Genomic DNA, 27,015 nt, shown 5'->3' with positions numbered 1-27,015 from the left:
TGGCACTATAAACCTGACGGTGTATGTATTTTCTTAGTTATAAGATTTTATTAATAGAAATTTCCCAACTTTCAAAACTAGAATGATACAAGGAACTTGATGTAACTACCACACAACTCCATCAGTTGTTATTACATGGACAGTCTCTTTTCTCCTATGTTCTCTCTTCCACCCTCCCGCCCTAATTCCCTTCTCTACCTTCTACCTACTCTGTCTTCCCCCTAGTGTTTGTAAGCAGTCGCATACATCATAAGTAGAAGGATCTTTTAAGGGTTTTGTTTTAAGGGAGGAGAGACTTAGAAAAGTTGATGTTATATTCTGAGAAGTGTATTTTTGGAAGAATGGTAAGGAAAGATGTTCTGAGGATTTCGGTTTTTGAGTGGGAGAAAGATGCTTTTTTTCTAAATGATCATGTAACCTGGGTGGGTCTGATCTTGGGAGGATGATAGAATATGTAAGAAGCAATTTTTATAAAGTATTAATATAATAAGGTTTTCTAGAGTTAAGAGTATGTTTTCAAGTGAAGAAAGAATTGTTTCTTTAGAGTGGGAGCTACACAGATGTATATACCAAGTGGTTGTATCCAGGTACAGCTCAGCTAATCCTGGGCTTATTTTGAATGTTATCTCCAGATGTATGTGTGTTCTGGTGGAAGCAGTGTTCTGAGGGTGATGGGTAAGAACATTTGCTTTAGCTTTAAAATGAGGTGCTGTCATGTGGAAGTAGAAGTTGGTGTATTTTATATAAAAGGTTTTCTGGAACGCATTCGTAAATGAAGGAGCTCTAAGGAGAAGAGTGTTTTCCCCAATCTCTTTCCCTTATTCATTTCTGTTTTTTCATCCTCCAATTCTAGAATTCTTGTAACTGATAGAGGCAAACTTTGAGGCATTTCGTTTTTTACACTTGTGTGGGTTTTCACCCTTTTTTTTGTAGTTAACTTTTTTTTTGGTAGTTACCTGTTGCTATAATGTATAGATAGAACAAATCCATCTATTCAAATAGATGATACTGGTCTGTTTACAAACTTCTGTTTTCCTAAGAGGTTGAATTCTCTTTCTGTTTGATATTGAAAAAAGATTTTTTAGCTTTGGATGTCAGGAAAGCAATTGATGGCTACATGTTGATGATGGTGATGGTAGAATGTTTATTGAGCACTTACTATGTTCCAGGCTCTGTTTTAAGCAGCCGACCTGTATTAGCTTATTTAACCCCTGTGCAACCCTATGATTTAAGTACTTTGAAAATCTCCTTTTTGGAAATGAGAAAAGAGAAATCAGAGAGTTTAATTTGCCCTAATTGTGTCTAGTAAATGGCAGAAAAAGAATTTAAACACAGACAGTCCAGGTCTGGAGTCTTATGTTTTTAATCGCTGCAATTAGTGCCAATGTGAGATATTCTCAAAATGAGTGTATGTGCGCGCGCGCGCGTGTGTGTGTGTGTGTGTTCTTAATTCATCTATAATACACCTAAAGTGTTTTTTGTTTTTTTTTTTGAGACAGTTTTGCTGTGTCGCCCAGGCTGGATTGCAGTGGTGTGATCACAGCTCACTACAACCTCTGCCTCCTGGGCTCAAGTGATCTTCTCAGCTCAGCCTCCCAAGTAGCTGGGACTACAGGCATGAGCCACCATGCCTGTCTAATTTTTGTATTTTTGTAGAGATGGGATCTTGCCATGTTGCCCAGCCTGGTCTTGAGCTGCTGGACTCAATTTATCCTCCTGCGTCAGCCTCCCAAAGTGCTGGAATTATAGGCCTGAGCCACTGCACCAGGCCAAGTGTCTCTTAAAATTGGGGAAATTTTGCTTGATGAAATGAGTTGGTCCTGAAACATCATTCCTCCTGTTTGTGTACACTGAGCACTAGTCTTGAAGCATAAAGGTGAATCTAAGCCTGTATCTATATATATAGTACAATAGGCTAGTTTTGCCCCCTTATCAGAAAGCTAAGTACTGGCTAAGCCTAAACCCTGAAGCAAGAGTAGTGTACATCATTGAAATCACCCTTCATTTCTCCTCACGCTAAGCAGGTGGTCCTGCATTACAACGGTCATAGTTGAGTAGAATATTATAGCATATTTTAAAAAGAGATAATTAAAATGGTGAGTTTTTCTCCATCACAGCCTTCTCTATTTGATAGCTGATGAAGAAGCTCGGTTTTCCTTTTCTGTTGCCTTTATTCATATTACTGTAATTTATTTTATAACTATACTGCTAATCTGAGAATCTTTGGCATTCGGGATAATATAAACCTCTCTATATAAAAATGAGTTAAACAATTTTTTAATGGAAAGATTATTTTTACTTATTGTAAAAATGTGTTCTTTCTAAAATGCATACTTTTGAAAGCTAGGCTTTGAAGCAGCATTGGAGTGTGAGGCAGAAAGCAAACATCATTCCTAAAAGCCCACCCTAACAACATTTATACAAATATACAAATATGTATTAAATTTATGTATTTCTGTATCTACCTATGTATTAATGTAAATGAGATCATATTCTATAACCTGTGTTTGTTGCTTAGCAATTATTGTCATCCTTTGTTGTAAATACAAGTAGAACTAACTCATGCTTTCTAACAGCCATGAGAAGGTCTGTCATATGGACATTTCATAGTTTATTTGATCTGGTCACTGCTAAGAGACTTTTAAAGTGTTTGAAATTTCTCTCAATTCTATTCAGTGCTTCAGAGCATTACAGTGAACATTCTTCTGCATCCATCTTTGTGCACTTGTTGAGTTATTTCCATAGGCAGTGGGTTTTGACTTTTTGCTCATAAATGTCCAGAGTTTTACCAGATTATCCGGAGGATTTTGGAATGATTTATGAAGTGTGGCTAGGCCTTAGAATTTTTATTAAATATAGTGGTTCCTCTTCAAGAGGAATAAGAAGGCAAACATGAAGAATGTGTACTAAATAATACCAAAATAGTAAGGTATTTGTACTTAAACCTAATATCTAGCCTTAAGTAGCTTTAATTTAGCCTTTACTTGAGAATAGTTTTAGCATTTTTCTCCATGTTTCATTTTGCCTTATAAAGATGGTTAAAATGATATGTATCTGCATATTATATATATGTCTGTGTGCGCATGTGTATGCACAAGTGTGATTATCCTTAATGTAATTGTAGCAAGCCATTGTTTTACTTTAATAGTAAATGATTTAAATAACCCTTTTTCTGTGGGGATTGGGATGGGTGTTTGTCTTCCATGTAGTTTATATCCTGGAACCTGGAGATCCTCCTTTGTTACAGCAACCACTACAGACATCCAAATCTGGTATTCAACAAATAATTGAGTGCTTTCGATCAGGTATGAATGTTTTAGGATATATTTTTCAATCATCACATAATAGTTAAAAACTACGTAGAAGTCCTTAGAAATAATTTTTTAAAAACATTAAAATGTATATGTTGGTTTTCTTTATAGAATACTTAAATTTTTCGTATTTAAAATTGGATATATAAATATTAACATGGTTTAGAGATTATTCTTCAGTACTATATGTGGTATATTCTTTTTAAAATAAATTTGTTTAGTATGATTTAAAGAAATACATTATGTGGTGTATTTTCTGTTAAAGCACTTCTTAAAGGATCCCTTGATATCTTTTGTCATGTTTTGTGTAAACTCTCAAAAGGCAGTAAATTATTCTGGGTTTTCTTGAGCTTTGGTATAGTAGATTACTCAGAATGTCTGAGAAGTCATTTGTTCTAGGTTAATTACCTTATCTCTGTTTATGTGATTCATTTTCTTCTCCCTAACCCCTGAGTTTGTGGAGTTTTGGCATCTTTAATAGAGCACAAGATAGAAGAAAGACAATATTCCAGCCCTGATATCTTCAGATACATTTGCTTAGATTTTATTTTTATTAGCTGATAATAAGAATTAGCTTTATAATAAATATAATTGTGTAGTTGCAATCTAGTGTTTAAAAATAGGTGTTACTTACAACATGTAAAATGATTGGGAACTGTTAGCACTCCTATGTTGTCAGTAAAATGTTAGGTTGCTGTATTTCTATGATCCACTTATCCACCTCTTGTAGATTTGACTTCTCTGATACTACAGACTATTCACTCAAATGTGGGCAAGCCAATAAATATAACTGCTGGATATCTAACCGATGGACACTTAGAGGATTAGAATATCTTGTCATTTTATTTTAAATCTTACTATCTTAATGAAAAATTTCTGAGGTTCAAAGGAAAAAATAATTCATATGTGACTACTTGTGTATTCATGAGAAATTTTTTGAGATGCTTGTTTTTAAATTGTTATACAAGGGGAAAGCATATGTTTGCTTTACTTCAGGATTGTAAGAAATAGGTTATCCCTTAATCTAAATTAAAACATTTATTTTTTCTCTGACTCTCCAAAAGATCCATTTCTTAGACTTTTCATCTGTAGTACTCATGGTATTGCTTTTATCTATATTTAATTCAGTAAGTATTGAGTGTAAACCAACTGTCTATCCTTATATTGGATGGTGGTATAAACTATTTTAGGGATTTCTTACTGTTTTTTACTTTTGATAATTGCCCTCAACTGACAATTTATGGGTCAGATTTTCCTGTGATAAATTCAATTAAAATAGAATTTTACTCATTAGGGACAGTATATTTCTGGCATAACAGAAAAAATAGTTTCTGTTTGTTTTAGCTACTTTTCAAATAGAGATTAAAAGTTTTTTTTTGTTGTTATACCATGGAAATGAGAGCAATAGCTTTTCATATTTAGTAATATTACTTCTTATAGGTTTCTTTTTTAAAATTTATAATTCAGAATTAATAAAGCTATACTGTCTCAGTATTTTTTGACTAAGAAACTTAGAATTCATTAAGTCATAAGTGCTATGACTTGTTAAAAAAAATGCCTTTTCAACAAGAATCTGTATCCAAAATCTCTATAGGTACAAAATTTAAAAAGATTCCAAAAACCTTTTTTAATTTTAGAAAGCAAATATTTAAAGATGAAATTAATCATTTTCTTATTGTGTTGTGATCATGTCTGTTCTCTGTGTTTGTCATATTTTTACTCTCTAAGCTAAAGAAGTGAGGCAGTGAAATGGGCAATCTGAAATGGTATATAATTCCAAAGCCATTTTATGTTGATCTTTTGAATTGTGCTCTTTTTAAAATGATATCAGCAAATTTGCCCTTCAAGTTATTTTTTATTTAGTCAAATTCTGAAAATACTATTATTTTAACTTTCTAAGTACCCAACAGTTCTAATTAGAGGTAATTTAGAAATACGCTGAGTGGTACAAAGAAACTAATTTTGGATTAAAAAAAGAATTATTTTACTTCATTACTATATCCTGTAACTAAGAAATTTTAATTTCTTCAAGATAGTGATCTGTTGCATTTCTGATTAATCTAAAGTCTCCTATGGTAGCTCTTCTTTATCACTAAGGTGTTTAAGCTGAGACTGACTAAAACCTTGGGAGAATGCTACAGAAGCTTGGACTGCATAACTTGGGAAGTAAGGTCCCTTCTAGCTGTGAGGCTCTGTCAGTTCTTCCCTGTTCCACTCTACTCCCAAGCACACCCTCAATGACTCATCTATTTCTAGGTTCTTTCCACTACAACTAGGTCACAAACATTGCATTTAAAGAACTATCCTGGTGGTGCTATATATCTTTGACAGATATTTGAAGAGGGAATCCTGAAGTCCATGCTTTTGCATCTGTTAACCTACAGGGTATAAATCAGGTTGAGCAGTAGTAATATGTTAGGTTAGCTACCTTTATCTTCAAGCTCAGTTAGTTATCTTCAGCTGCTCTATCATCTCCTTTGTGTCTCACCTTCCTCTGCCTACACGGGGCTGTCTATGACCAGGTATTAATTCCTGTGCAAGCTAGAAGTTCATAAAAGGTTCTGTCTTAGGAAAGAGCTGACCCATTTTTAATGTCCACCACTCCATGTATGCTATACTGACTGCTTGACCAGTTTTAACCCATTCTGTTTGCCTGACGCTTCAGCTTTTGCTTTGAAATGTTTTCTTGAATTTAAATTACAAATTTTTATTGACTTCTGGTATCTCTTTATTTGTCTGCTTAACTTGCAAGTTAAGCTAAATGGGTTTTCTTTTTATAATAAGTAATATATGTTTGGGGTTTTAAATAGTAAAGTACAAAAGGTTATAGAGGAAAAAGTAAGTTTCTATGCTATTCTGTCCTCTAGCTCCGCTTTGCTCAGGCAACACTGCTACATGGTTTATGTGCCTTCTTCCAGAGACCTTTTTATACATATACAAACATATATCTCTCATTTTCTTCTTAATACAAATGGTAGCTCACTCTGTGTACTCTTCTCTACCTTTGCTTTATTGACTGTAGAGTCAACTATTTTTGACATCAGTCTCTAGATAAAGCCTGCCTATTTTGCAGCTGCAGTTTTCTACTCGGAAATTCCTGACGATTGGCTGACTTGAGACCTGCTATTTGCTCTGAAGCCCTGGCTTCTGGTACTACCTTGACTGTGCTTTGCCCTTTGTGTAGTCTTGCTTTGGCTGTGTCATCCTGCTAGGATCATGTTTGTAATTTGGTGTCTTCAAATTTCCCTCCTTTCTGTAACACTTTATCTTCCTTCCTGTTTGACCTCTCTCCCCAAACTAAACAAAATTTTAAATAGGAGATTAAAAAGTATACTACCTTTACATATTTATTAAATATCTTTTATGTATTTATTAAATTGGTTTAGTTGAGTTTAGTATTCTTTCAGAATCTCTTAGTTGTCTGGTAGAAGCAAAGGAGCTTTGGAATGCCCTTGTGGTTAGAAAGATAAAAAATGATTTTGTCCAGTATTCAAGACTGGTCTTTAATATGAAGCTGACATCTTCTTTTGAAATTCATGTAATATATAATATTGTAAGAAGAGAAATGTATAATTTGTAGAAAAGATTCTATAAACCTTTTGTACTTTACTATTTAAAACCACAAACATATATTGCTTATTATAAAAAGAAAACCCATTTAGCTTAACTTGCAAGTTAAGCAGACAAAGAGATACCAGGCCTAGAATATGCTAGAGTAGTACGTGCAGGGAGCTCTGTCTTTTTTTGACTCTATGGAGGAATAAGTTGTAACTTAGATAGTATGGTAATGAAAAATGAGAATTAGCTTCGTGTGGTGTTTACTATCATTATCTTTCTTTTTTTTGTTGCTTTTTTTTGTTTTTTTTTGTTGTTGTTTTTGAGACGGAGTTTCGCTCTTGTTACCTAGGCTGGAGTGCAATGGCGCGATCTCGGCTCACCGCAACCTCTGCCTCCTGGGTTCAGGCAATTCTCCTGCCTCAGCCTCCTGAGTAGCTGGGATTACAGGCATGCACCACCATGCCCAGCTGATTTTTTGTATTTTTAGTAGAGACGGGGTTTCACCGTGTTGACCAGGATGGTCTCGATCTCTTGACCTTGTGATCCACCCGCCTCGGGCTCCCGAAGTGCTGGGATTACAGGCGTGAGCCACCGCGCCCAGCCACTGTCATTATCTTTCTAAATTTAGGTTTGATCATTTAACTCTTAGGCTTTTCTTTTAATTGCTTAAAACAGCTTTAACTGCAGTTAGTTTAAGCTGTGACTGAGTGGTGACGCTTCAGTCCTGATTCTGAAGGCAAAGCATAAGGTGGATGTGATTTTTCTGAGGTACATAGGAGAGTGCCATACCTATGATGAATTTTTCCTTTTTTGTTCTTGTGTAGCAGTTACAGGAAATTTAAAATGGGACTAGTTGTTTTTTGTATAAGAAAAAAGTAGATTTGTTTGATTTGTTGTTCTTACATTCAGATTCAAAGCATGTCGTCTGGTGTTATGTTCCCAAGACCACAGCCATTTATATTAGTCTGTGAGTTTCTCAGGAGGGCACAGACCGTATCTTTCTTATTTCCGATGAGTAACATTGTACCTGGTATTTGATGTGTGCTCAATAAGCGTTTGTTAGGTTAAACCAAAAGATTCCCCAACTGGGCACTGTCCTAAGATAATTTTATTCTACTTATAAGTTGATTGTGGTATGTGGCAGTGCTCTATAATTAACATATTTTTTTTTAACCAACCCTTATAGGTGATAGTTTTAGGATAAAACTTTCAATTTCTTAAGTTTTCTTTGCATATTCAAATCCTTATGTTAAGGGATAATCAGTAAGAAATTTCCTTCAGGAGTTGTGATAAGGAACACACATTTATTTGCTTGCAGTGTTTGGATGATATTGTAGTTAAGTGGTCATCTTAAATAAGATTGAGTTTATGTTTGAGCCAATAGTAGGCAAGCAGTATACCATTTAAGAAGTATTCCTGTCATCAGTTAAAATGGGTGTTGACCAAAATATCAGTGCATTAAGGAAGAAAATGAAACCTTGTCTTTTTCTAGGATAGAAGAGTTAGAATTAATATTGTCATATTGTAATGTGACTGCCATCCAACGTAATGTAAAACTGTGTACTGATTCCTTTTGAAAATATATTTTAAACATTTTCATCAGTACATGCAATGCACTTGCCATTAAAGAATAACACAAGGTAAACACTTGATGAAATTTAACTGATTTTTATTGAACACCTATTATGTGTGAAAATCTGGAATATACAGTCATTAATCTTTAGCTATCACAAGCCTTTCCCTTGGAGGGCTGGATGTTTGAAAGGTACTGATCTATGTAAGCATTAAGTGGTGATTTCTAAGATAATTTAAAAACCTAAGGCAAGAAAGAGAGCAGTATAAGAAAAGAAGAAGGAAGGCAGCATTGCTGTCTGTTTCTCAGCATCAAGAGCAGTGGAAGAACTTTATGTTGCTGTCTAGATGACCACGTCTGTTGTCTCAAGTGACAGGAAGTTTTAGCTAGCTATTGACAGAGGCACTTAGAACTGGCTGTGTCCAATTGTAAGTGAGCAGAGCAATCAGAATATGGTAGCCAACTTTGAATAAAGCCGTTCCATCCCCATGGGAAAAACATAACAAAATCTCAAATGGTGACTGAAACTAAGGGAAAAACTTTTAATATCTGTTTGTGGACTGGGACACATCTTATTTTTCTCATTTGTTAAATATGTAAGTGGAATTAGAAGAGTTTTAATATCTCATTTTTGACTTCTCCGTTAACTTCATGTAGATTTAAAAAAATCTTATTTTTAGAGAAGTTTTTTTTTTTTAAAACATAGAGCTCTGTAATATGCCATTTAGCAAATGTTAATCACACATTATCCTGAGGGCTGGGGTAATGTTGAGCATCAGAGATATCTTCTCTGTTCTAATCTTCCAGTTTAATGGGGTTATGGAAAAGTAATTACAAAATAGTAGGATAAGCTAGTGTAGATTTCTAGGATGCTATAAGAATATAGATGAAGGATTTTTAATAACAACAACAAAGCAGATAAGATGTCATTGAAGGCTTCCTGAAGGAAGTGACATCTAACCTGGGATCTTAAGGATTATTAGAAATGAGTCAGACCAGGAAAGTGGGAGAACATTGTAGTCAGGGAGGAAAAAACGTAGGTGAAGGCCTGAAAAGGGAGGGAAAGAGAACGTTTTGTGGACCTGAAAAAAATTTGGAATGCTTGGATCGACAATCACACACACACATACACACACACACACACACACACACACACACACAGAGAGAGAGAGAGAGAGAGAGAGAGAGAGGGAGAAAGAGAGAATGTGTGTGTGTGTGTGTGTGTGTGTGTGTGTGTGTGTGTGTGTGTATGTGTGTATGTGTGTTGGGGGAAGCGTTTGTGATTGATAATTAAGACTAATTGTTAAGGTTAGAGGAAAATACCTTTTTTTGGATGTTTATTGAGAATAAATATACAGTCCCTACTGAATATAATTTACTGTATAAGACTAATTAAGAAATTGATAGTGTCTTTATTTTTCTGTGATTGAGAACCTGGTAGACAAAATGATATGTCTGATTTAGGGATACAGTTTTATATTTTTCACTTGACTATTTTTTATGTATAATCTCATGTTGTTTATAGACTGATTATTTTATGCTTTAAATCTGCCGCCACGTACAGCATCTTATTTAAATCTTGAGTTTAATTCTTAAATTAAACCTAGTTCAGATTGTCTCTGTTTCCTCTTCAGTCTTTTTTGACTATCCTAAAGACAGAATTGAATCTGCCTGGCAGGTTTTATAGTTTAGAATCCGTGTGCAAAAGTTTCCTGTTTTCTTCCCACTGCTATTATACTCACCTACACTTCCTGAGAACTATGTATAGGTCAATTAGAAAGCCTTAACCAAAGCATTTTTAAATCATTCTACCTCTCATCGTTTGTCATTCACTTACGAAGTTAACTATGAACTAACCATATTAGCAGTCCTTGCCAAGGTATTTTGTAATATGAAATGGACTTCAGAAATATATATATGAGAATTTACTTTCATATAAACAATAACACTCAGGCTATTCTCTGAATCTTTTTAAATTTATGTTTTCTGATTTTGTAGTAAGGACTAGTGGAGTAAACATAGATTTGGATTTGGGAAATGAAAGAAATTATTTCATTCTGTACATTTTTTTTTCCAGTAGAAACTCAAGTATATAATTTCTCTGGGATTTAGGTTCATATTTTCTTTAATAATTCTTCAATATAGGTTTGGTTAGGTTTGTTCTATTTTATAACGTGAGTAAACCAAAGTGTAAAGATTATAAAGCTCTTTAAGGTCACACAAGTAGATAATATCAGGTTTGGAATCTCTAAAGACGTAGTAAAGTTGTGATAACCTAGTAACTTTTTCGCAGTAGGATTTTGAATGCTTGGATCAACAATAATTCTCTCTCTCTCTCTCTCTCTCTCTCTCTCTCTCTCTGTGCGTGTGTGTGTGTGTGTGTGTGTGTGTTTTAGGGGATGGGGAAAATGATTTTATTATTGTCTTCAAAATGATAAAATACACTTCAAACATTAAATGTAAACAGATTGCAAAAGATTGAATCTGAACTATTTTATTTAACTCTTACAGACCCTACAATATTAATTATACTACTAAGATACCTTATACTCTTTAGCAGTCCCCCAGAGCTTAATAGACAGGTAAATGCGTCTTAAATGAAACAACACTTTGCACCTACACAACCTTAAGGATATTTTTCTGGGTACTTTGGGCTTTTCCTGTTCAAGTCAATATAATGTCATTAAAATTTTTTTTTTAATTTGAGGAAAGTAAAGGCACATTAATTAGTGAAGTACTGCAGATCAGTTTTGCCAACTTACCTGCGGCAAAGAGCTATAGGAAAATAGTGACTGAAGACCTTCCGTTTGTATTTTATTTCTGGTAGATGTTTTTATTTTAAAGATTGGGTACTTTTTGCCATTTATTTTTTCTCTGCCTAAAGATATTCTGTCATAGTACTTAGATTCCCTAGATAGTAGCGTTTCTTCAACAAATAGATTTTGAGCATTACAGGAGCTGAACACGTTGCACTTGTAAATAAGATAGGCTTATTCTTGGCTGCTTTGGAATGTATAATTTAGTAGAGAAGGTAAGCATTAAACTAGTAGTTATATCAATACTTAATTGTAATTGGGATATTTTAAGGGAGAAAGGCTTTTAATAAATTTATAGTGCTGTCAAGAGGCCTAAGCAAAGTTCAAAATTATTTCTTAGTATGGACAAAGATTCTCTGTTTTGTGGAGCATCACACGAAATAGGAATAATCCCATTGTTGGCTCAGAACTTGAAGTAATTTGAGCTGAATTTAAAAAGAAAAGTCACAGGCAATCCTGTAATATAGTTTTGACCTTCTTTAAGGAATCAGGGGAAAATGTATTAAAAAACTTGCTTACTTCCTAGTACAGAAAAGAGCTTGAAAGCACAATCCAAAAGTTTGGCAGGGAGTAATGGGGGAACATTTAATTTTTCTGCCCTACTCCAGATCTATTAAATCAGAACCTCTAGGGCAGGGCTACACATATCTTTATTCCCAGCTCATTGTAATGATCAACCTCATGTCGGAACCACTGCCTTGGGATATATCAACAATTGATTGGCTGCTGAAGTGGAAAAGAGGCATCAATTTTAGTTGTCCTAATTTCCAAATGATAGTAGGATTTTGCTTAGAATTTAGTCTGTAACTTGGTTCTAAATATACTGTGGTAGAAATTGGCAATGCCTGTAATTTGTTGTCAAATAGTAACTGCACTTTTGGATTGTCAACAGTGGTTGTCCAGTTTAAAAGTGCATGTTAAAGTTACATTTTGTGTTAAGTTTTTCTTTTTTTCTCTGTCTCAGGAACTAAACAACTTAAGCATATTTTGTTAAAAGATGTGGACACTATTTTTGAATGTAAGTTGTGCCGCAGTCTCTTCCGAGGATTACCAAATTTAATTACCCATAAAAAATTCTACTGCCCACCAAGTCTCCAGATGGATGACAGTAAGTTTTATTCATATATTCAGTTAGGCATTTTACAGCTAAGTATTCTTACAGTGCAACTATAAATTTGCATTGAAATGGTATCTTGTTACTGATAATTTGATAATAATGTCTAGTTACAGATAATTTTTAGATGGAAATGGAGAATAAAATTAAATACTTGACTCAATGTTATATTCAGTTTTTAGATACTTTCATATCAATGCCTTCCACTTGAAATTTCCTAAAGATGACCTATAAGTGGTTAGATTTGAGGATATTTATTTGTATTAAAATATTAGATATTGTTTTAGAATGTTTATATGGGCCATAAGTGGATTTTCTAGTTTATATTACTTTTTATGTCTTTATTTTTTAACAACTTGCAACCAGATGTGATTGATCACTTATTTAGATTTCCCTTAAGTAAATGAGAAGGTTTGGAATAAAGAGCAAAGAATGAGGTAAATTTTTTCATTTCTTTGGAATGGTGGAGAGCATTAAAAAGTCTTTATTAATCTTTCTAGTATTTTCTAGGTCGTGCTTTGAAGATCAGTTTTGTTCTCAGAAAAATTTAGATAAGTCATTTTCTCAGAAATTACATTATGTTGCAGGCTAACTTGAGATCCAAAATAACTTTATGTGATAAAGGCAGATAGCAGACTAATACAAAGTCTTTCTGGACTAGAATGTTGGTTTTGAATGCTGTGTATTGTCTCTGTATGATTAAGTTAGCAGTATATCTAATGGTATTATTTTTCTTTCTTTAAAGAATTAATGTAAATTTAAAAAATTATTCAATAATGGTTTACCTTATTATTTCTAGTTTAGGGATTTAACTCTTTGTTGACTTACAAAAATGTAGAACCTGCTTTGTCAGTCTGATACCATAGATGCATTGTGGATTTTGTGCATTTTTCAACTTAACCTTTTAGGGATGGGTATGAAATCCAATCTCCAAATAACAAAGTATGGCTTTAATTATAACGAAGCTGACTTAAAGTGTATTATAGGGCATTGATTAAATAAAAATTTCATACTTCATATTTATCTGAAAAATTTTCCTACTATTTGATCTTACTGTTCTTTTTCTCATTGAGATCTAAATTAAAAAGCAGTCTATAGAGATTCATTTCAAATCTAAGCTTTTAATTAAAATACTAGTAGAAAATTAGTTTATCTTTTGATAGTTATTATTTTTTATTATAGAGTTAACTTACAGAGTGAAATGGATAAATGGATTTGCTAGATTATTGTGCACTTGTCTTGGCAATACTCATTCTAGAAATACTTTTGTGAAAGTATTTTTCTTATAGGCACTACTTTATTCATTTTAAAAGACAGATGAATAGACTAGAAGAGCTGTAATGAATCACTTCCTGATTTGTATAGATACCAGATTTGGTACTAGATTTGTAGCTAGATTTTAGTGTAATACAAGGAACCAGTGTTAGACAACGCTGTTACAATAGGATATTTGATTGCCTGTAGAGGGTGTGATTATTGTACAAGAAAATAAAACTACCTCTAGTTTTTAAATAAATCTGTAAAGTTTTTAATCATTTGTTTTAGTAAAATTGTGTCATTTTAAGAGGACATGTAATAGAACTGAGTTTAGCAAATACTTCTACACATCATGCCACTTATGTTTATGTGTTTGCTTACAAATCTTTGATTTTCATAAGATGCTCAAATAGACTAGATTAGATTAGACTGTTTCAGATTAAATTGATAGGAATGCTGTTACGTTTTCTAAAAAATACCATTTTTGTTTATGTAGTAACATTTTTCATGCTGTTTTGTCAATCATGGGTTATAAGAACTTTGAGTTGCCTTTGGTAGTCTAAAATATTCAGATGAAAAATATGAAATATCATTTTTATTGTTTAGGACACGTGTAAGTGCTTATATGTTTTATATTAAGGGCATTTGAAGCAAAAGCAGCCCTTCAGATTGTATATATTCCTTAACATTTTTGTATATTATGATGAGAATTTAAAGGAAATTTTAGTTTAATAGTAGTTTTTGTCTTTGTAAAATACTGAAAAGTAGATAATGCTCTTATAAAACTAAACTGGTAATAGATTCTGAGATAGAGGTTCATATATATCTAAAAATATTAGAGGGCTAGAGCAGGCTAATTACTTCAGATTAAAATGTTGTTTTTTCCTTAACAGACCTTCCTGATGTAAATGATAAACAAAGCCAAGCCATAAGTGATCTCCTAGAAGCCATATATCCAAGCGTGGACAAACGAGAATATATTATTAAGCTAGAACCCATAGAAACTAATCAAAATGCAGTGTTTCAATATATTTCAAGGACTGATAATCCTATTGAAGTCACAGAATCAAGCAGTACTCCTGAACAAACTGAAGTTCAAATACAGGAAACTAGCACTGAACAGTCAAAAACAGTACCAGTTATAGATACAGAAGTGGAAACCGTAGAGCCCCCTCCTGTTGAGATTGTTACAGATGAAGTTGCACCTACATCTGATGAACAGCTTCATGAGTCACAGGCTGACTTGGAAACATCTGACAATTCTGATTTTGGTCACCAGTTGATATGTTGTCTTTGTAGAAAAGAATTCAATTCTAGACGAAGTGTTCGCCGTCACATTCGAAAAGTACACAAGAAAAAGATGGAAGAACTAAAAAAGTACATTGAAACACGAAAGAATCCAAACCAATCCTCTAAAGGACGCAATAAGAATGTTCTAGTTCCATTAAGTAGGAGTTGTCCAGTATGTTGTAAATCATTTGCTACAAAAGCGAATGTAAGGAGGCATTTTGATGAAGTTCATAGAGGACTAAGGAGGGATTCAATTACTCCTGATATAGCAACAAAGCCTGGGCAACCTTTGTTCTTGGATTCTATTTCTGCTAAAAAATCTTTTAAGACTCGAAAACAAAAGTCGTCTTCAAAGGCTGAATACAATTTAACTGCATGCAAATGCCTCCTTTGCAAGAGGAAATACAGTTCACAAATAATGCTCAAAAGACATATGCAAATTGTCCACAAGATAACTCTTTCTGGAACAAACTCTAAAAGAGAGAAAGGCCCTAATAATACTGCCAACAGTTCAGAAATAAAAGTTAAAGTTGAACCAGCAGATTCTGTAGAATCTTCACCCCCTTCCATTACCCATTCTCCACAGAATGAATTAAAGGGAACAAATCATTCAAATGAAAAAAAGAACATACCGGCAGCACAGAAAAATAAAGTTAAACAAGACTCTGAAAGCCCTAAATCAACTAGTCCGTCAGCTGCAGGTGGCCAGCAAAAAACCAGGAAACCAAAACTTTCAGCTGGCTTTGACTTTAAGCAACTTTACTGTAAACTTTGTAAACGTCAGTTTACTTCAAAACAGAACTTGACTAAACACATCGAGTTGCACACAGATGGAAATAACATTTATGTTAAATTCTACAAGTGTCCTCTTTGCACTTATGAAACTCGTCGGAAACGCGATGTGATACGACATATAACTGTGGTTCATAAAAAGTCATCTCGTTATCTTGGGAAAATAACAGCCAGTTTAGAGATCAGAGCTATAAAAAAGCCCATTGATTTTGTTCTAAATAAAGTGGCAAAAAGAGGCCCTTCGAGGGATGAAGCAAAACATAGTGATTCAAAACATGATGGCACTTCTAACTCTCCTAGTAAAAAGTATGAAGTAGCTGACGTTGGTATTGAAGTAAAAGTCACAAAAAACTTTTCTCTTCACAGATGCAATAAATGTGGAAAGGCATTTGCCAAAAAGACTTATCTTGAACATCATAAGAAAACTCATAAGGCAAATGCTTCCAATTCACCTGAAGGAAACAAAACCAAAGGCCGAAGTACAAGATCTAAGGCTCTTGTCTGGTGAGGAACAGTTACAGAGTTTTGCTTTTTTTCCCCCATCGAACTAAAAAAAAAATCATTTGACCATAATTTATAGCTGGTTCCATTTTAACACACATTTGCTTCCATATATCTCATGGCAATGGGAACTGCAAGAGTAATGTGCATATTGCATTTACCTCTTCAGTGACCTTTATTCCAGTGGCTTGGGAACAAAAGTTAACTTCAGAACTTATCTTCCACAGGACAATGCAATGTAGTTATAGGTAGATGGCACAGGGTCAGTGCTTTCCTTTTAATGTTGTAAAATATATACATTTATATTGGTTTATGTTTACAATAGAAATCTTCTGTTTAACTAACTTTGCACAGGTTTAATTTGATTTAGTGACTTAGTTTACTAATTAATGAATTGTAGGAAAGTTAAATATATTAGAATGAATTTGTGAAGGTGATAATTATAGGAAAAAAATCTTTCGAGGCACTGTAATTATTGTAAAAATTAATCTGTGACGGCTAAATAAAGTGCTGCACTCAGAAGAAGAAAAAAATCCCCAAATTGAATTAAAAATGATTAGCATTTATCACTTACTTTTAACATAGTGCTTCTAGGCAAAGGGGGAAAGTTGGTAAACAGAAGTTTGAATTTTTTTTTCCCTTCTCCTTGGGAGTATATGTTAGTTACTGTTTTTTAGTTTTGATTTATGGAAACAATGCTTGCCTAGGTTCCAGATACTCTTATTTTTCCCTCACTTTTTACTAACCATTTTGGTGATCATTTTAACATAGTTAATATTATTAACTAGGGATTTTTTTGTGGTTGTGCGTTGTAAGAAAAATAAAATTCTCATTTGGAAAAAAGAAAAATATTATTTTTTGAGAGGAGTTTTGCTCTTGTTGCCCAGGCTGGAGTGCAATGGCATGATCTTGACTCACTGCAACCTCCGCCTCCCAGGTTCAAGCAATTCTCCTGCCTCAGCCTCCCAAGTAGCTGATATTAGAGGCATGTGCCACCATGCTTGGCTAATTTTGTGTTTTTAGTAGAGATGGGGTTTCACTATGTTGGTCAGGCTGCTCTTGAGCTCCTGACCTCAGACGATATTACCAACTTGGCCTCCCAGAGTCCTGGGATTACAGACATGAGCCACCGCACCCGGCTGAAAAATATTCTTTTTAAAGAAGGTTTTGGAACAAATGTAGATTTTAAAAAATGCAACAAAAATGAGTAGACTCCCTGTACTTGTTTTCTCAAGTCTATATATATTTTAAAAGTTTACCTTCTATACCTGTGTCCCTTGTATTAAGACATTTAATGTATTTATGAGTATTAGGTTAGTTTCAGATTCAGGTTCTAAAGCAAAATACTAGTTTGAGTGCTGTGTAGATTAAATGTTGTGGATTGATTATCTCACATTTTTTTTATTTGTGTGGAGAACTTGAGATGAAACCATCTTTTAGAAGTAATTTACTGTTGCATAATTTTAAAAACAAGGTTTTATTGGTAAACTCAAAAGTGTTCATTTATTCCCATTTCTCCTCAGATAACTTCAAGTGATGTACGAAAAGGTTTGGAGTTCATTTTTGTGGAAAGACTTTAAATTGGTGTTAGAACCACTAAACATCTTCAAATGGTACTATGAGGAAAAAAAGAAAAACATTTTTCTAAATATTCAACTATAACTGCTGTTTTCTGACTAAAATAATAACCATCTAACCACTTGTTTCTAAGGCACTGCCTATTCCAGCACTTTCAAGTAGCTGTGACATTACATGTTGTCATCACAGCCCATCAGCTAACCACCCTTGACCTTGTGCGTTTGGTCTACGGTTTCTACAAAAATGTTACAAATTTTGTTTTCTAAACAATTTGTTGATTAAGTGATCAACAACCTGAAGAAATAGCAATTTTTAATTGACAAAGACTTTATATCTTAGTGATTTTAGTTTTGTTTCACTTTATTTGGCAAAATTTTCATCTGAATTGTATAGATAAATGATTTTCTAGTAAGTGTATGTTAGGAACAAAAGACAAAATAGTATCAACACATTATAAATATTTAGCCTACTAAATATTTGTAATTATTTTTACATCCATTTTTTTCTAGCTTGTTCTCCAGCACTTAAGTGTTTGAAAGTTTCATTCAAAAATATATACTACAGGAAAGTTCCAGTTCATTTTCATGCATGGATCATTACATTTTTCACTTGTAAACATAGGTTTTTATGAAAATTAAACATTCCCCTATTTTTCTTTAAATTTTATACAAAGCACTTTAATGATAGATGCAACCTAATTTTTCAGTTTCTATTTTTTTAAAGACCACACATTTACTAATGTTAATATGAAGGTAATAAATAGCTTACTGATATTTTATGGATGCAGACAATCCATGCACAACCACTTCTTATGATACTAGTTTATTTCCTTAAATATTGCTACAAAACGAAGATGCGGGTGTAAACCCTGATTTTTTCCTCCCAAGAAAAATCTTAAAGGACCACTTTAGATAATATTTGATTCCTACTGTAAATTAGAAAATGATGAATTCTTGTCCATTTTTATAATCAAGATTTTAGAAAAAACTGAAGTACATCTATCTTTATGAAATTTTGGGCAGGTTTTTGTGTATCAATACTTTGTACTTTTTAGGGAATATTTTATTTTTTAGTTGTTTGTGTCAAATTATAAAAGGTACAGCAGAAAATATACCATGTTTTTATATAGGTTCACACCTGTACTTAGGAGGGACCCTGTCCATCTATATACTTTTTGTATAAAATTTTAAAATGTTAAAGATCCACAAGGTCTTAATAAAATGATTCTATAGCTAGAAAAACATTTACCCTTCCCAGTGCTTTGCACTAAAATATACTGTGAAAGGAAACTAGAAAGACTGTAACTGTTGCTGGAAATGTTCTATATTGAATGTACATGCTCTTGTTGGAAAAATGTACTATATGTGATGGAAATAAACCAGACTCGAAGTTATTTCAGCTAAATGTGCTTCAGCAAAGGTGCATTGGTTGAAACTTAAATGTTTTATTATCAAATTTAAACTTATTCAGTGACTATGAGCAGCTACACTTGAATTATATTCTGATAGTTTTATTTTTAAGAAATAGAATAATAATTTCTCTTTAATTTAAAAACAGATTTACTTTCCCACATATGGACAATTTGTACTTATAGATCTAACTTTAATAACTAATAGTATAATATATTTAGGGAACTAAATGTGTAGGTGGTATTTCATTTATAAGCCATCTTCATTAGTTGCACATTATTAAACCTATATGTTTGACTTTTGCAAGGTGTTATCTTTTATGCATTCCTACACACAAGACATATTCCAAAGATATTTTTCAGTTAAATACCAATAACTGCTGAAAAGATTTAAGGATTCCTAAAAAGCTTGGAGTTGCTTTTTGTAGCATCCTCTCATTTGTATGCCACCCTTTCCCTTTCTGCCTGCTTGTTAAATACTGTAGAGAAGAAAGAAAAATTGATGTTGGAGGAGGGGAGCCTTTTGCTGGAATTCCATTACTCTTCCCACCTGTTTCTACGGGACCATTCACAGTATGTCTCCTCTATAGTAATTCTGGGGCCACAGAATAGGCATCCAGACCAGGAAATAAATGAGAGTTCCAAGGCTGTCAAAAGATTTCATCTGGGTCATGTAGGAAAAATAGCACTGTGTCAGGACTTGCCTAATTAGAGAGACTGGAAACATTTTATTGTAATAGCTGAATTAATGGACAATGGCATATATAAGAGAAGCTGAACCAGGACCAGTTTACAAAGGTAGAACAAACAAGTGACTAGAAAGTATTGTTCTTTGCATTCCTTTGTGGTCTTCATCCTTCCTGATTTGACTTGAGCTGTATCATTTGAGAGGCTCAGGCTTAAGGCTCTTGAGGAGAAGAGGCCTAATAAGTTTTGACAGAAGCTAGGCTGCATACACACATATGTAGTTGACTTTTTGTTAGAATGAGGATTACAGCAGATAAAGACCCATCAGAAACTGCGTATTTTATACAAGACCTATCTGGCTGTAAATTATATCTACTTTTGCTGCTATTTGAGCAATTAAGGGTTTTCCTGTAGAACTGAACTTACCTTCCTTGCTAAAAATGTCTGCCATTCCTAAGTGTGGTGGAAGAGAAGAAACAAGTATAGGTTGCACTTCATAAGTTTGTGTAGTGCAAGTGAGAGTTGGATGAAGAATAGCTGACATTGGGCAGGTGTTCATTAGACATGCCTTGAATACACAACTGCTATTTTTTTTTTGGTTTATGCATTGATTCCCTACCCCTCCCCTTTGCTCTTTAAGAAGAAAACCTTTGAAGAATATATGCATTACCCATTCTTAGGTTTTAGGGTTTTTTTTGCCTAGTCTTGTATATATGAATTAAGTTTTTGGTTGACACAGGTTTCTTTAGTTGTTGAAGTATCCCTTCACATTTTTTAGGAAAATATTTATTATATTACTTTGTGGTCAATAAATAGTCTGTTCTACTCAGTTTGCATTAAAGTATGCAATGGATGCAGTAGCGGGAGTTGTGTGGTTTTGCTATGGCATGAGGCCATGGGTGTAGAAAGAGGAGTTTCCCTATAGGTGTTATGGTAAATACATGTGGAGATAGGTACCAGCGGCTATCATTCCCTGTTGTGAAGTTGCAAAAGATCTCTTCACACCGACTTCTGAAAATGAGATAGAGATGCTTGGAAATTAGGTTTCCAGGTTTGCTGCAGTGACCCACTGAAGTATCCTGATCTTAGTTTGGAGTTGGTGAAGTTATTTTTCTAACGGGATCCATAGATTATCAGGATTATGATTTAGCTATGGTGTTCAGTTGATCTGAAGCCAAGCTCTAAGATATGTCCAGTATGACATTGGCTGTGCTGTTAGACAAAATCCTTCTGTACTCTGCTATTCTTTCACCTCTCTTTAAGAGCTAAAGGGATCCTTGGTATTGAAAAGGAATAAGGATCAGCAATTTAAGGCATTAAACACATGGTAGAATGCAGAATAAAAGCAAGTCTCACTTAAACTTACCTGCAATTATTTTGGCTTTTCTAACTTTTCAAATTCATTTCTCTTCTCATAATTTGTTTCTATACCCTATTCCTCTGAGCTTCCATTTCCTATCTTGCCTTTTTTTCTTCTGGTTTAATATAGATCATTAGTACTAAAATTGCTAAAGTTTTTTTGAAGGGTAAGAGTGGAAAATGTAGCTCATTTCCTCCTAAATCTTTATTGCTTCACACCAAATTTGAGAGGCTTATGATTTTTAAGCCTCTTCTACCTATTTTCACTACCACAACACCATAAACAAAAGGGACCTAGCATACCATAGGTGCATCTGTTTGAGAAACTGCCCAAAGTTGGAGATTTTGCTGTTTGCGTCCACTCAGCAGAGTTAATTTTGCTTGATTGTGTATTTTTGATGTCAGGGACTGTCTTGATAATTTTGTACGGTGCCTAGCACATTTTCATGTATAGCAGGACACTTTAAATAATGTTTGATAATGGTATTAAGGCAAGTATTAATGTTATTAAGGCAAGTAAGCCTTTTCTATCTCTAAATTGTACTACCATATACTTTGAGACTTAGTCTTAAACTTTTATCCTCTCAATATTGATGGATTTCACTTATTTTAGGAAGTTTCACCAGTGCTAAGTATTTATGAGAAAGAAAGATAATTCTTGGTAATAGCTAATAATGATGAACATTTATGGTGTGCTTGTTATATGCCAAGCAGTCTGCTAAATCTTTACATGCATCATGTCCCTAATCCTACCAACAACACTGTGAAGACCTGTTCTTTTCATTATCCCTATTTTATAGAACAGAAAATAGAAGCTTGGAGAATTTCAGTGATTTATTAGGTTCACATAGCTGGTAAGAGACTTACACTAGATCTGACAATGCCTGTGCCCTTAGTGCAACCTTACATTTGTGCATTTTAGTATTTGCAAGCATATTTATTACATTATCTTTTTGTCAGCTTAATGTGATCTGGAACTAGATTAGTTGTTGAAATTTTTGGATCCATAAATTATTTCCTATGTGAGACCTTGTGCAAGTTTACTTAAAACCTTCTGTGCCTTAGCTACCTATAAAATGGGGATATTGTTTCTTACCTCATAGGCTTTTCTGAGAATAAAATGAAAAATACCTATAATGCACTTAGAATACTTTCTGGCATATTACAGTAAATGTTATATAATATTACCGTGAGTGACTTGTACAACATATTCAAATACGGAATTTTTTACTTATTTAAATTTAGATGGAAATTTATGCATTAGATGCGAGAATTTTATTGCTACACATTCAATTTTATCTGCTGTTTTTGTATTTAATTGGCACAATGAAGGCAACTAATTATATTATTTGCTACCAATTCTCTTATAGTCAGATATTATTAGTTTATCATTCTCATAAATTTTTCATTTTCTTTGAAAAAGACATTAGGGAGTTTTGAGCACATTGAATGTAAGTTAGGCTTTGTTTTTATGGTTTCTCCCCAGAATAACACATCTGTCTCAACATTTTCATTAGTCATTTGTGTTATACAACTTTTTTACTTTTGGCTGTGTGTAAAATACTGACATGAAGCAAATATTAATTGGATAACATTGCTGAAATATTTTTATGAAACAAAACTAGTAGCAATGTAGTACTAGAAAGGAAGCATTCAATTATGGAAAGAAGATTCTTCAGGAGATCACGATTTGGGCTGTTAGGAATGTTTTTGGTGAAGGTGTCATGAAGAGATAAAAAGAGAACGGCAATTATCAAAAGTCCTGCCAGTGGTTGTCATTTGTGGCAGTACTCCATGTTTTAGCTAAGGCCCCAGTACTGTTAAATTATCTGCTAAGAGAGTTTACTTTCACACCTGTTTTTGATCTGGGTTTTTAAGGTGATGATTTTAGAAATGTCAGTGTTTAGGGATTAGTATAATTTGCATCACCAGAGGACCCTTGTGTCCCTAGGTTTGGATGACCCTTTACATCCTGAACTTCAGATCAAATGCTGGTGTTCTTATACCTGTGCAACTTCTTTGTGTTTCTGATATTCAAGTGCTTGTGTCAGGTAGCTAGAATATATTCCTGGGATGCAAACATTGTAATGTTTAAGCAGTAGAATGATGTAACTGAAAAAATAGCCAAAATAACAACAACAACAAAAACCCACTGTGGGTGCCTGAGCATCCTGCTCTGTATAATCTGGTAACATTTTCAGTACAGGAGTATGTAATGATATTATGTTCAGACAAGAAGTTATACCAAAATGAACCTTGGGTGCATTTATCTTTCATCACAACTTAGGTTTTGAATATTGGATTTTAATCTCTTCTGTTTGTGGGACTCTCCTGAAAATAAATTAGTTCTGAGAAATAGAACTGTGGCTTTTAGTCAGACTTTCTCAGCTGTGCAAAAGTGTTTTTAAAAACAGTTGAAACTTTTCTTGCTTTGGTATACCTGAACCCTAAAGTACTTGCTAGTTGTGACTAGTAGTAGCTTTTATTTTAGATGGACAGAAAAAACAAGGAATACTTCTAAGAAAAAATAGTGAAGCACTAGGAACACAGTATGCACATATTGTTCAATTACATAACCCGTCACCCCCCACTGCCCAGGACTTTTAGGGAAATAATTTTTATGTAGTTTCCTTCAATTTTGACATAGAAGTTGTTAGGGAGGGTAGTTTTACATAAACTTCTGTAAGAGAGTAGCCATGTCATTTGCATGCCTCTTAGTTATTAGATATTTATCGAATTCCTTGTGATGCAATGCATCACATTTGTAGATGTTTGAGAACTTTTGCGCCTCATTCTCCTTTCTTTGTATGGGTAGGCTTTGAGAGGATGATAGGCTAATGGGGGCCATAGAGATAAAAAGAACACATTTAGTGAAACTTATGAATACTTTTCCAGACTTAGAAGTTATACTTCCCACAAAACGTCTTCCTAATTTTCCAATTTTTCCTTTATTTACCTGGCCATCTTGACTAATCAGCTATTGTTTATTGTGATTCTAAGAGAACAAATTCACTTATTTCCCATAAAATTCAGGCACAAACAGATTTACATATACATAAGAGCAAGAAACTTTTAAAAGAGTTTTTGGTTTTTATTTGGTTTTGTTTCTTTTACTGCCCTGGGTATCTTTTTAATTTCAAAGTGCACGGTTGTAATTGTAGGAGGTATTAATTTTTCAGGTTCAGGGTAAAGACCCTTCTTTCTAGAACAGTTAACTAGGGGTAAGTAACACAGTGTCCAAACCACAAATGCTGCAGGCTGGAAGTCAGACCCACAATGCTTGGATTGTCAGCCACCACCCAGCTTTACATGTCATCTAATTGGAGGTGTGTGAGTGTATATGTACCCATATATACAAATACTATGTTATGCTCTTTTTTGAGTTGCAAGCACAGAATTTTACTTGGTAGTTTGGAAGGGGAGGTTTATTAGAAGACTTCATCTGGGGAAATATGGGAGATATGAGTGGCCAGGCCTTCTAGGAATCTAATTGTACAACTTGGCTTCACCATACAGATTTCAATTAGGTAGGTGTTATGGAAACTAGAAAAAAAAATCAATGCAATTCTAGTGTCTGGTTGTTGCCCTTTGAGCAGCAGAAGTATTGCTTCTCTGCTATTAGCCATTTTCAGACTTTTGCCTTATTATTATTTCTAAAACGAATTACCTCACTCTGTCTTCTCAATATGGTTGTAATTGCCTCAGTCTGCCCTCTGCTCTGTGTCTTTCAGCTGCTTTTCCCCTCCATATATAGCTTGAGTTCAGTCTCCTATAAGGAAATCTAATTGATCCCGTTAGATACATTGCCTGTTGGGCAAATCTCTCATGTCAGGCCCCTTCATAGGTTGCTGGCCAGTCTGTAGATAGGCCGCTTTTGGGACAGTTCTCTCTCAGTCCTGTCATTTGTGATCATGGTGGCAGAGTCAGTGGCATAAAACATGGCTCTGGGCCCCATAGGAGGAATCTTTTGGTGAGAATCTTTTAAAAGACGATGGTCCTAAAATGTGATGAGCTTTCCAGTATACATGTTTTTCTTCCTTTTGATAGGTGACAGAATGAAAGGCAACTTGTGATCTTGACTATTATGTCAATGCAGTGTCACTGATGCTGCATCCTTTCCATATCGAGAAAATGTGGAAAATAGTCTTTTGATCAGTATCTGTAGTCCCTTTTCTAAACTGCCTGATGACATTCCTTCTTTGGTTTTGTAGATTCATATACAGCCTGAAGTTTTCACTCAGAAAGAGCCATTACATTTTTTGTAGCAGCATATTAGGCCATTGTGTCAGTTGCTGCTAGTTTCCAGACATCCACAATTATGCTGCACAGTGAGTTGGTAACTTAGTATTGTTTCTGCTTTTCTGTTTGTGCTTTCCACATTTGGGCTTACTGTGCAATGGCTGCTTTATTTCTTATCATTCATTCCTTCGGTGACAGACAGTATCAAGCATCCATCATGTGCCTAGCATTATTCCATTCTTTTGGGGAAACAATCATATAGTGGTTAAAGCATGGATTTTTAAGAGTCATGAAGTCCTGAGTTCAAGTCCTGGCTTCTTTGCTTACTAGCTCTGTAGGTTGGGCAAGTTACCAAATCTTTCTAAGCTTCAATTTTCTTGTATGTAAAATGGTTATATTAGAAACTACCTTATGGGTACGTTTGTTGTAGGAATTTATAAAAGCTTAATGATGTATATAATGTACTTAGCACAATACCTGGCTCAGGGAAGAGCTCAGTAAATATTACTGTTGTAGTGATCACTGAAATTCTATTCGTTTTTTTCTGAAATACTCTCTAGCACTTAGCTTCTGGTTATCTTTCTTTGCCCTTTGATGTTCATTGCCTTCTTGTTGGCATTAATTCAACCGTTAAATGAAAAGTCAAATGTAACATCTGTGATAAAGCCAAGATACACAGAAGTTTATTAAGTTAGAGCACATTGTTGTTTTATGGACCTTTATGCTGGAGTTTGATGCCACTTTTGGTGGCAACTTTTGCTAATTGTTGAAGAATTTGCAGACCTTTTATGATATTATTTTGCTTCTTCATGATTAATGTCTTACTGAACAATATGTAGTTTTGAATAGCAAAACTCAGGACAGCTTTTTTTTCTTCATTTTTTTCGTAAACATTAGGCTTTGAGTACAGGAATGTATTTTGAGTTTACAAGCAGGAATTGTATTTCCTTTGTATCACCAGTGCCTCATAGTGTACTTAGCACATAATAGTTACTGAGAGAATGATGGAGGAAGGCAGGAACAACACTTCTGTTATTTTCAGGCTTATCAGTAGTCAACAATCTGTCTTGCCTTTTACTTCTTTTCCTATTACATCATCTTCTAATCTCTATAGCTTCTCTACATGTGAGATTTCTCTTCATTTCTGGATACTTATGGTTTCTGTTGCCTATCTTCATTGTGTGAACCTTCTAGCTTCTGTCATTGCTACTAAGTAATAGTGACAGGTTCAGACTCACGGGAGTGCTACCTTGACTGTATTAGTATTAGGCCATATATAATTGCATGCTATATGGGTGTGCATTTAGTGATTTTTCTTGATAATTCTTAATACTTAACTTTGTTTAATTCATACTTGTCTAATTCCATGAAATGCAGCTTACCTTCCACTTCATGTTCCATTCCCAGATCCAAACAAAACATGCCTACAATTGTTGATTGATTGCACTTTCTGTCATTTATATAATCTTAAGAAGTGGAGTTGATTGGTTATCATTTCATTTCTCTAAGCTTCCAACTTTTTTTTTTTTTTT

General features: G+C 34.0%; 1 protein-coding gene across 2 annotated transcripts in view; it reads left to right on the top strand.

The window, feature by feature from the left end:
* ZNF800 (zinc finger protein 800) overlaps positions 1–27,015 on the top strand; it is a 48,924-nt gene that overhangs the window by 3,344 nt on the left and 18,565 nt on the right. The window contains exons 3-6 of one of the 2 annotated variants that reach the window (XM_017549481.2): positions 3,210–3,305; positions 12,223–12,366; positions 14,523–16,215; positions 17,736–19,501. In XM_017549481.2, coding sequence (XP_017404970.1) covers positions 3,210–3,305; positions 12,223–12,366; positions 14,523–16,215; position 17,736 — 1,934 coding nt within the window. In that variant the 3' untranslated portion in view covers positions 17,737–19,501. Of the gene's footprint in view, positions 1–3,209; positions 3,306–12,222; positions 12,367–14,522; positions 16,216–17,735; positions 19,502–27,015 lie in introns of those variants that run through there. The other variant, XM_017549480.2, reaches the window with a different exon arrangement.

The sequence above is a fragment of the Cebus imitator genome, unplaced genomic scaffold (assembly GCF_001604975.1).
Source record: "Cebus imitator isolate Cc_AM_T3 unplaced genomic scaffold, Cebus_imitator-1.0 Scaffold219, whole genome shotgun sequence".
Classification (NCBI taxonomy): Eukaryota; Metazoa; Chordata; class Mammalia; order Primates; family Cebidae; genus Cebus; species Cebus imitator.
Note: the sequence above shows the minus strand (reverse complement) of the source record. Positions and strands in the feature narration are given on the sequence as shown.